Here is an 11,534-nt window from a genome sequence, read left to right on the forward strand (position 1 = left end):
GCCGTTCTGGAGGCCCCTGCTGAGGTTACGGCCCCCCTGATGGCCGTGAATGCCCCAAGGCGGCTCCAGGCAAGCAGCAGGTCTCAGCTAACCCGGTCCACCGGGCTGTCCACCTTCCTGCTGCTCCTCTTTCAGAAGCCCATCTCCCTGCTGGTCTCTGGGCTTCTGGATTTTGTGAGGAGGGAAAAGAGGGAGTGACGAGGCAGCCCAGAGAGCAGAAAGGGTTAGGAGATGAACGCTGCTCGGGCTCTGTCTCTGCTGTGTGTCCTGCGGTGAGCTGCTCACCCACCCTGGACCTAGGAAGTGGGAAGCACTATGTCTCCTGCCTGTGATTCCTGGGGTGCCCCTCCTGCCAGGGCCTGACCTGTGGGAAGCCCAGCAGAGCACTCCTGGGGCACAGAAGGCAAAGCTAGGCTCAGAGAGGGGCTGCCGCACCCATGCTCAGCCTCCTGGGGAAGGGCTGCTGGCATGACTCCGTTGGCCTAGGGCTGCTCTTCCGTGGTGGCTGATGCCCACTGCCCAGGAAAATAGGTCTACCCCAGGGGCTGTTGACCATGTCTCTCTGCCTGTCTGGACAGCAGCAGAGGGGTCTTTATCAAAGTGCTGCCTGTGCCAGTCACCATGCCAGAGACTCCATGTACATTACCTCACTTAATCCTAAGAGCCAGCCATCCCCTGGAGCTGGGATTCTTATCCCCGTTTTACAGATGAAGAAACTGAGGCTCAGAAGGGTGAGGTGACTGTCTAGGGTCAAATAGCTAGAAAGTTAATGGTGGAGCAGGACTTCAACCTAGGTGTGTGTGTGACAAAGCTTGTTCCCCTCCCCTAAGTCACAGTGTCTGGCATATAGTAGGCACAAAAGTAAACTTGAGACAGGCCTCCCAGCCACCTACCCTCCCAGCATTTCTAAGCACTTGCTATGGGCCTGACTGTGCTGGGAATGAGGGAATGAGAGGGCACATGCCTGGGGGGCCCAGGTGTCTAGAGAACGCACTCACTGTGTGACTAGGACAAGTCCTTTCTTCAATCCGGGCCCCTGTTTTCCCTTCAATATGTGAAGCAAGTTGGACAAAATCATGCCGAGGGCCACACTGACATTCAGCAGCTCTGGGGCTCCAAGATCCTTGTCCTGAAGGATTTCTCAGGCTCATAGGGGAGGTAGGACTTTCATTGCACCAAAAGCATCTGTGTGGCAGTAGAGAGTACTGTAGTGATGTTGTGAAGATTTAGAGAAAAACCATGGGAAGGATTTGGCACGTGCTGGATGTGCAGAAGGCGCACCTAAGTGGCAGCTACTCGCAGGGACTGCCGAGGCCGGGGAGCTCAGGCAGTGGAGGAGGCCAGGAGGGAAGGCAAGAGACCAAGCACCATTCCAGGAGGAGGTATGCTTCTGCTGGGCTCTGAGGGCCCAGAGGGGTTTGGAAGGGTCAGGCCACCCTGATGGGATGCCGAGGATGTGTGCCTCAGAGCAGCGAAGCATCATGGATGTGTGAGGTCACACCAGGTGGACAGGGGAGTCTAGGCTGTAGTAGCCCCAGAGCCAGGCTGAAGGCACTTCCATTCATTGAATGCCCACCAGGAGCCAGGCCTGCGTTCAGTATTTGACAGTGATTTCACACCCTCAGCTCCACCCTGTAAAATCCTCCCCATTTTACAGATGCAGGAAAAAGTATGCTCATTTCAGATGTTGAATCCTGTCTCTCTCACTGCTGCATGAGATCGGGGGTTGGCAGATTAACAGCCTAGGAGCCAGCAATCTGTTTTTCTAAATAAAGTTTTATTGGAACACAGTCCCACTCATTTGTGTGTGTGTGTATATGTATACACACACACACACACACATACATATATATATATTTTTTAATGGTACAAGGGCAGAGTCGAGTAGTTGTGGCAGGGACTATATACCCACAAAGCCTAAATCATTTACTTTTTTGCCCTTTACAGAAAAAGCTTGCTGACTAGATGGCTGAGTCAGGCAAGTCTAAGCCTTATACTTGCTGTGTGAGCTTGGGCAAATCAACTGCCCTCTCTGAGCCTGCCCAGTCAACTCCTGAGGGTTGTAATGAAGCTCACAGGTGATGGATGCAAAAATGTTTTGTAAACTGTAAAGTGCAGTGCCCTATCACCAGCCCAGTGCCTGATAGACAATAAAGTCTGCTTGTGGGTAAAACAAGAAGGTGGTCGTGATGTAGGCCTGCCTGGACCCAGCTGCTGGATGCTCCCGGGACTGCAAGGAGGCAGCCTCTGGGTCTTAGATGCTGAATGCATCATTGTCCACTCTCACGCAGACTTGGCAGGGTTCAGCATAAATTAAAATTCTTGTGGGGAGTCACCTTATATGTGGTGCCACTTTATAGCCAAGTCATTATGGTAATTTGCAAAGCTCTCTGGTGTGTAACTAGAGCTGTTTGCTTCAGATTTGTTGGCTGTGACCTTGTTTAGGCTGCGCCATCCTGCATGTACTGAACCCCAAGTCTTGGGGGTTTGTCCTTCTGAGTCTGGCCTTAGAGTCATCCAGACCTGCCCTTTCTGGGGACAGCATGTTTCCCTTACAGGTCCCCATCTCCCTGCCCCAGGCTCAAGGAGAAATAAAAGAAATAATTATCATCACATTACTTTTTAAGCACTAACTGTGAGCTAGGCCTCATGCCAAATGCATTGTGTTCATATTCTCATTTGTCACCTCAACGTTGTGGGTTAGGTGTTAGCACCATTTTACAGATAAGAACATTGAGGCTTGATGAGAAAACCAAACCAAATTCTTACCTAGCTTAAAAAGTGCCAATCCAGTCCCTGCTATGGATTTGCTGTGTGGCTGGGGCAGGCCCTTTCCTTCTCTGAGCCTTAGCTTCTTATCTATTAATGAAATAGATGGTCAGCCAGTCCCAACTCTGACATTCTAGGATTTCTCACTAACTTGTAAAAGTAAACACAGGACTCCGTCACCCTGTAAGTCTCCAAAGGAGCTTCATTTGCATGGGGAAAGCCAGGCCCAAGGTTGGCTCTTGGCCCCCTGTGGCACAGAGTGAGACATGGTTGCGGATGCCAACCTCTTTCTAGGGCACCCCTGCTCCCCCGGCTTTTCCAGGGAAGGATCCATCCATCCATGCTCTCTGGAGATGGAGAGTGAACAGGAGTGGACCTCCTCCATCTGGGTCTTGTGAAGTCACTGGGGACAGGGAGGCAAGACAACAGACAAGAGGTAGTGCCTACATCTTTCCTGGCAGACATGGGACCGTGATGGGTAGCGATGAGAGTCCCCGCATCTTTCCAGTGACAGCAGCATTTCTGGGACACGTGTTTGCAGTGTTGGGTTTAACTTCCGGTCTCTGAGACAGCAGGTATCCCGGGGCAGAGTCTAGGCTTTGGAAGACCAACTTTGGGCCACGGCTATGCCAGCAATTACTGTATGACCTTGGGTGACCACTTGCTGGCTCTGGTGCTCAGTGTCCCTCTGCAAAGTTGGGAGGTTGATGTTTCCACCCAGAGCGCTGTGAAGGTCCCATCAGACAAGGGCTTGAATGAGCCTAGAGCACTAAGTGGCACCATACTATGACTTGAGTGGCGCCTTCCTCCCTCCCTCCCAAAGCTGGTTTGTTTATTTACTGCAGGAAAACCTTTTACTGTAACCAGAGGAGAAGAAGCTAACAGGCCTCAATAGTTTGTTGGGTAAAGACTATTTCTTCCTGTAGAAGTGATGGGTTTGATCTCCACTCAGTCCCTTCTTCCCTGTGTGACCTTGGAAAACTGCTTTGACCATTCTGAACCTTTGTGTCCTCATCTGTCGATGGAGCGGGCTTACCCTCCTGGCAGAATTATTGCAAAGATTAAAGCTTAGACATCATTATGATGGTTTTACTTTTTACTTTCCCAGAGGCTCTCCAACATGACCCTCATTGGAGTCAAAGGTGGGGACACTTATTTAGGGGTCTCTGGTTATTCAGCAGTTGGCCAAGAGGCAGCAGGATGTGGGCTTTGAAGTCTGGGAGATCTAGGTTTGAACTGTGGCCCTGCTTCTTACAGACCCCCAAGCCTGCTCAAAGGCACAGAATCTCTCTCCAAACCTTGCCTTTCTCATCTGGAAAATGGCTGTCCTGCCCCTGCCCCACAGGGATGGACCCTTGAAGGTCTTGATGAGTGAGGGCTTGGTAGGTGCTGGCTGTCCACCCTTTCTAGGGCCTGCCTTCCTTCACTGCACACAGCCTCCTAAGTGCAGGAGGGGAGGAGTAACCCAAGGCCCCAGAGGGGCCTGGTGAGTCCTGGAAGGAAGCTCTGAACGGCACCCCCTGTTAGAGACCCTGGGAGAAAGACCCTGGTGAAACTGCTCCGTGTGATGATTAAGCTCTCTCTGCTCCAAATGCTATTAATGGTCATAAAATTATCCACAGTTTTCTGAGGCCCAGTCCCAGGGTTTGCCTCAATGGGACAATAAAATTGCATGCAGAAACGATTTGGAAAAGGCAAAGACGGCCAAGCAGAGACGGAGTTAAGTGAGCGGCAGCCTGCTCTCATTAACTCAGGCCATTCACGTTTGTTACCAGGGATTTCATTTTAATTAAAAAACAACCCAGTTATTAAAACATAAGCTTGCGAGGGGCTGGCCAGGCAGCAGCCAGGGCCAGTGGGAACAAGCGTTGCTCGCAGCAGGACGGGCCAGGACTGGGGCTGGGGCTGGGAAGGTAGCATGGGAGCAGATGTTTGCCGAGTCCTCTCCACGGGCTCTCGTGTGGCTGGGAACCTGGAGGCTCCCATATGAGCACCTCACCTGCCCTGGGACCTTGTGAGCGTTGCATGCTCATCCGCAGACTGGAACGTGCTCGGCAAGCAAATGCCTGGTGCCTGTCCAGAGCTATGGCACATGGCTAGTTAGCACTGAGTGCCCGGCCTCAGCATGGGGATAATTGTGTGCCAAAGGAACTGCCTTGAGGGTGGGCTAGAATTAGGGTTGAGGGACAGGGATCCTCGGGGGTGGACTCTCTAAAAGGCTTCTTATTACATAGCGATTAAGACGTGGGGTTTGGGTCTGACAGATCTGATCCGGAAATCCAACTCAGAGGCTTCCTAGCTGTGTGTTCTTGGGTGAGTAATTGAACCTCCCCACGCCTCTGTTTTGTCCTCTGTAAAATGAGGATGGTGAGACTCAGGCCTCCCTTGGACAGCAGTGGGGATGCTCAAGTGCGACAGTGGTGTGCGTCCCCAGCCCTGGTCCTGCACAGGCTGCTCGCCAGATGCTGCTCTTGCTGATGTCCTTTTCCTCATGGTAAGGAGTCAATCATGTTCCAGGACCAGGTTTTTTTCACGTCTTAATGGTTTATCTTTCTCAGTGTTGGCCATACTTGGGCCTATCAATCATGTTTTATTGTATCTGCAAGGCACTTTGTAATTATTGAAGTGCTGTTTAACAATAAGAACAATTTTCCTTCTTGGTGCATCCACTAGGTTTCAGCACCGTGCTAGAGACTTTGCGCTTCTGCTCTCAGAGGCTCACAGCATCACTGGGGAACGGGTGAGATCCCCTTACACAGGGGAAACAGGGTCTGGCCTGTGCAGGGATTTGTCTGAGTTATGGAATTGGTTTGGGGCAGAGTAGGGGCTCACATCGAGGTCTGTCAGCCCCCAAAATTCATGTCCTTTCCTCCCTAGCTTTGCTCTGTGAGTGACAGGACAGAAAGCGTAAGAAGATGGAGTTTGGAGGTGTATATCCCTCATCCGTAGATGAGAAAACTGAGGCCCAGAGAGGGAAAGGAGCTTAGAACAAGCACGCCTGACTCTTGTTACACTTTCTGTGGTTTTTCAGCACTTTCACATCAACTGCTTCAGCTAATCTTCCTAGAAACCCACTAGCAGGGCGAGGCAGGGCATGAGGCAGGTTGTGGAAGAATCAGGCGATAGCGAGGTATAATTGCACACTGTGTTTCTATGGCGTAACACAATTTGGGAGACAATGTAGACTGAGCTTTTGTGTTAACTGTACCAGATGCTGTTTAGTGAGCATGTACTCCTTGACATTCACATGTCAGCACCGCTCCCTCCAGCCTGTGGGCAGCAGCGCAGCTGAGCAGCCACCTGCCCCAGCTGGTGTTCTCACACCTTGCCTCACGAGCACCATGTGGTTAACGTGAGGATAATACACTGTACGTTCCAAGAGACTCAGAGTTTCTCTTGTTTACCAGTGTTTCCTGCACCTAGAACAGTGTTTGTACATAGGAGGTATCCAGTGTTCATGTAACAGTCATTTAACCACCGGAGACCCAGCATCCCCATCTGAGAATGGAGGATTTTATTATCAATCCTGCTGGTGGTTGTGGGAATTAGATGAGGTATCCTGGTACCTTGCATGCAGCAGGGATGCAGTGAGTGTTGGCTCTGGGTGCCCTGTCCCTTGCTGTACCCCAGGGACTGCCCTCTCCCCACACCCCTCTGCAGGCTGTTCCCACTCACTGTGTCCCTCTCTCCCTGTCTTTCTCTGCCTAGTGAATGGGAGCTACGGCCACTGTACCCCGGGCTCAGAGAAGAGCCTGCTGGACCTGGACCTTGCTGAGGGCCCTGGCCCCACCTGCTGCCAGGGCCTGTTTCTCCCTGCAGGAAGCCCGCCGCCCCGGGCTCACCCCCAAGCTTGTGAGAGGCTGCTGCATTTCCCCCACCCTAACAGGTAGGTGTGGGCAGCTGCTTTCTGTGGACACTCCCAGGAGGCCCCAGGACCATGGGCCTCAGGCCTCACCTCCTCTATTTAGCTGGGGGGACACATGGGGAAATGGAGGCACGAGGGGCCCATAGCTCAGAAGCAGCTACCTGGCCTAGATCCTGCACCTTCTGCTTTGCCTTCTGAGAGACACAAGATGGTTCTGTTGAGGTGTTTCCCTGCTGAACAAGCAGACTAAGCTTTTCACAGAGAATCAATCATTTCAGAAGAGGAAGATTCATGGGTAGGTTGGGGAAGGAAAGCCCAGCTCAGAGTTTATACAGTGTCAAACCCTGAACTGCTGATAGGGCAGAGAGGGATTCCTCCCACATACCATCTCTGCCCCAGGAGACCATGGCCCACAGAGCCCTGCTGGGTAGCTGTCCACTCAGAGCCTGCACACTTCCAGTGCCGACCACCCTGTCTCATTAGGGTGTGCATTGGGCTGACGCCTGCCTCCTACAGCTTCTCCTGGGGTCTCAATTGTGTCTTTGTCTTAGTCTATTTTCTGTTACATATTGACAGAATACCTGGCACTGGGTAATTTATAAAGAAAAGGAATTTATGTCTTACATTTTTGGAGGCTAAGTCCAATATTGAGGGTTTGCATCTGGTGAGGCCCTTCTTGCTGGCTGGGCATCTGCAGAGTCCCGAGGTGGCGCAGGGCATTACCTGGTGAGGGGGCTGAACACGCTAGCTCGGGTCTCTCTTGTCTTACAAAGGCACAGTCCCACTCCCATGATCATCCATTAACCCGTGAACAGATTCATCCATACATGAGGCAGAGCCTTCATGACCCAACCCAGTCACCTTTTAAAGGCCCCACCTCTCAACACTGCCACATTTGGGATTAAGTTTCAGCATGAGTTTGGGAGGGAACAGATATTCAAACCATAGCAGCCTTGGTGCCCTCTGGTTTGCTGACAGCCAGGTCAGTCACAGACAGGCCTCTGTGCACACCAGCTCAGCCCCAGGCCCCTCACCCACTGCCTGGGGCTGCTGGCCTGAGGCCTGCTTCACAGACCAGAGATTCTAAACATTTTCCCAGTTGCCAGTTTGCAGTTTATTCCTTCACCAGCCATTTGTCAAGTGCCTGTCATGTGCCAGGCACTGTGGTCGGTGCTGGGAGCATCTTGGTGAAGGAAGCAAAGATCTCTCCTGATGGAGTTTACGTTCTCGTGAGAGCTCCACAGTGGATAAATTCCTAAATAGAAGGATGCTGTTCTTCCCAAGTGCAACCATTTTCCTTTGAGAATTTAGATTCCTTCTGGCTTCCTTTGATATTAGTAAAACTTCTGATTTTAGGTGTGTATTCGTTTGTTTAGGCTGCCATAGCAAATGCCATGGACTAGGTGGTTTAAACAACAGAATTGTGCTTTCTCACCATTCTGGAGGCTAGAAGTGCAGGACTGATGTGCCAGCAGGTTTGGTTTCTTCTGAGGCCTCTCTCCTCAGCTCGCAGATGACCGCCTTGTCGCTGAGTACTCACGTGGCCATCCCTCAGCCTGTGCCCTAATTCCTCTTTTTTTTTTTTTTTTTTTTGAGACAGGGTCTGACTCTGTCACCCAGGCTGGAGTGCAGTGGCACAATGTTGACTCGCTGCAGCCTCCACCTCCCAGGCTCAAGTGATCCTGCCACCTCAGCCACTCCAGCAGCTGGGACTACAGGCGTGTGCTACCACACCTGGCTAATTTTTTGTAGAGACGGGGTTTCACCATGTTGGCCAGGCTGGTCTCGAACTCCTGGGCTCAAGCAATTCACCTGCCTCAGCCTCCCAAAGTGCTGGGATTACAGGCGTGAGCCACCGTGCTCGGCCCTCATTTCTTATAAGAACACCTGTCCTATCAGAGTAGGCCCTCAACCTTATAACCTTGTTTAGCCTTAATTGTTTATTTAAAGGCTCTGTCTCCAAACACAGTCAAACTGGATGTTAGGGCTTCAATGTATAAATTTTGGGGGGACACAAATCAGTCCATAGCAAGGAGCAAGTGTCTTATAGTTTTTGAGCCATGCATTGTTTGGTGACAGTCAAATGCACTTATCTGCTGGATTCTTCTCTGGAGACTCCCCAGTGGTATCCAATTTCCCTGGTGAAATTCATTCTATTATCTCTCAGGGTAGAAGCTTTGCTAACCTAGGAAAAGCTAAGGAAGAGGATTTTTTTTTCTTTTGCTAGAGACAGTCAGAAATATCATTTGTCATTTTGAATATCATTTTGACAATTTACGGCACAGGAGAGTCTGTGTGTAGAATTCTACGCTGGCATCAGTCTAAGTTGCTGTGCCCCCACACCCTCCCTATTAAAGTGGTTGAATTTGAGCTGACACTTTCAGACTTGCTCATTTTCCTAAAGAAAAACAGACCCCCAGCCCCTATGCCACACCTGATCCGAATTCCATGCCTTCCCCCAACCGCCCGATGGCCTTGTGTTTGGGGCCCCTTCTCTCCACTCTCGGCGCCTGCTCCTCCCAATCTCAGGACCTTGCAACTAGCGCCTGGGCTCCTGCGCCAGCTGCCTCCTTGCCTCCAGCCTAACTCTCTAATACTAATAAAAGCCTCGGTTTCCTGAGTGACTCCTTTGGGTGCACATTCTTGTATTCAGTCCTCATGGTCCCAGGAGGCCCAGATCCTACGGCTAATAAAAAACGATGGTGGTGTGCTTACTGTGCACTACACCCCAGGCCAAGCACTTTTTTTTTCTTCTGAGTCTCGCTGTGTCGCCCAGGCTGGAGTGCAATGGCGCCATCTCGGCTCACTGCAAGCTCCGCCTCCCGGGTTCACGCCATTCTCCTGCCTCAGCCTCCCGAGTAGCTGGAACTACAGGTGCCTGCCACCACACCCGGCTAATTTTTTGTAGTTGTTTTTTTTTTTTTTTTTTTTTTTTTTTTTTAGTAGAGACAGGGTTTCACCAGGCCAAGCACTTTTTATGCATTAATGTTCTCAACCCCCAACTGCCGTTGAGTGGGGAAACTGAGGCTAGAGAGGCTACGTAACTAGTTCTGTTCACCAGAACTCTACCTACCCCTCAGCAGAATGTAAATGTTCTCTCAGGGGACTGGTCCACAGACTCCCCTATTGGAAGGGGAGCTGCCCAAGGTCAGGGACCTGGTCTTCCCACTTCTTCAGCATCACCCAGCACAGAGTGAAAAGCCTGTTGAGTGAAATCACTAACTTTCCATTCAGACTGCAGTTCCTGAGCCCTCAGAGACATGCGATCTGAGACCCCTGCCTCTCCCCTGAGTCTCTGCTGGAGAAACACTGATTATCCCAATCTCAGCAGCTCCCTTCCCCTCCCCTCCTGTACCTCATGACTGGAGCTCGGGCTGCTCCAGTTGCAGGGAGCCAGAGACGGAGGGGCTGGAGCTGCAAGGCCATCTTGGGAAACCGAGGGACAGGTGATGACCCCACAGCTCTGGCTGCCGAGAGCCCCAAGACAGTGGTGGTGAACGGATAAGAGCTCCCCTCACCCTGCCATCCCCTTCGCAGAGGGCCGTCACGGGGCCATCTCACTCGATCTGGCAGCCATCCTCTAAGGTAGAGAGACTTAGCCCTCATTTTACAGGCAAGGAAACTGAGGTTCAGATGGGATGAGGTGGCGTGGGGTGTCCTAGCCAGACTTCAGGCATAGCACCAGGCTCCCTGTTCTGCCTAGCCAGCCAGGGGGGCGTCCTAACTCTCAGCCGTGCCTCACTTTCCTGACCTTTCCCCTTTTCAGAGTGCTCTGGTGACAGGTAGGCCCTGCCGTCTCTCTCTGCACCTTACCTGGTCCCCCCACTCAGAATGGTGGAAGCTTCAGTGCAGGAATCCCTTTGTGTTATTTAAGCCTGGCCTCCTGCGCAGTGGTGGAGGGAATGTTCCACATGTGGGAGAGGCCTTCTGGGCACTTGTGTACCACCTATGTGGTGAAGACAGCCACCTGGCAAACCCCAGCCGTGCCCACATACACCACCTTCGCTCTCATGGGGAGGATCCTCCTGATGTCCCAGAGGAGGAGAGAGGCCCAGGATGGCAAAGGACCTTGCCCACGTTTGCACGGCTGGATGTGGCTGAGCCTGATCTCAAACCCACGTGCTCCCATGGGCTGCCCTGCCTGGCCTGCCCCATGGCTTTTCCCCAAAATCGCAGTTTCATGCAGTCACATTGTGAGGGCCTGAAACCCTGGGACCCCTCGGAAGCTTTTCCTCAGTTCCTCCTGAGACACCCCCACCAGGACTGCACTTCAGACTCCCCCATGCACTGACATTAACAGTGGAAAGGCCAGGCTGCTTGGGGCGAAGTGTCAGACAATTAGCATTTGTAGAAGTTAAGCTAGATTACAAAAATTAAGAAAGATTTAAAGGACATGTAAGTGGAATTTAATATACCCTTGACCTGGGTGTTCCTCAAAATGCCAGCCTCAGCCTTCTTCCTGGAGAACTCACTAGAAGGCCACGGAGAGGGAGCAGGGCAGCCCCCTGGGAGGCAGGATGGCGTGGCATCCAGGGCTGGTGGGGGTGCTGAGCTTTGGTAAAATGATGCAAGGTCCTCCTTCCTGATGTTCTCACCACATTCACCCTGGAGTGCATGTTATGACCTTGGCTCCCTGCAGCCTCAACCTCCTGGGCTCAAGCAATCCTCCTACCTCAGCCTCCCAAGTAGCTGGGACTACAGGTGCACACCACCACACCTGGCTAATTTGTAAATTTTTTTGTAGAGATGGAGTCTCACTATGTAGCCCAAGCTGGTCTTGAACACTCCTGGACTCAAGCAGTCCTCTTGCCTTGCCTTCCCAAAGTGCTGGGATTATAGGCATGAGCCATTGTGCCTGGCCTCCTGCCTCTTCTTTCCCTCCCCAGCCCTTCTCTTCCTC

The 11,534-nt window shown here is 51.9% G+C and overlaps 1 protein-coding gene across 1 annotated transcript in view; it reads left to right on the forward strand.

The window, feature by feature from the left end:
* Positions 1-11,534, forward strand: part of GLIS1 (GLIS family zinc finger 1) — a 234,681-nt gene that overhangs the window by 133,945 nt on the left and 89,202 nt on the right. Inside the window, exon 3 of the mRNA XM_019020611.4 lies at positions 6,478-6,655. Coding sequence (XP_018876156.3) covers positions 6,478-6,655 — 178 coding nt within the window. The remainder of the gene's footprint in view (positions 1-6,477; positions 6,656-11,534) is intronic.

This window comes from Gorilla gorilla, chromosome 1 (assembly GCF_029281585.2).
Source record: "Gorilla gorilla gorilla isolate KB3781 chromosome 1, NHGRI_mGorGor1-v2.1_pri, whole genome shotgun sequence".
NCBI lineage: Eukaryota > Metazoa > Chordata > Mammalia > Primates > Hominidae > Gorilla > Gorilla gorilla.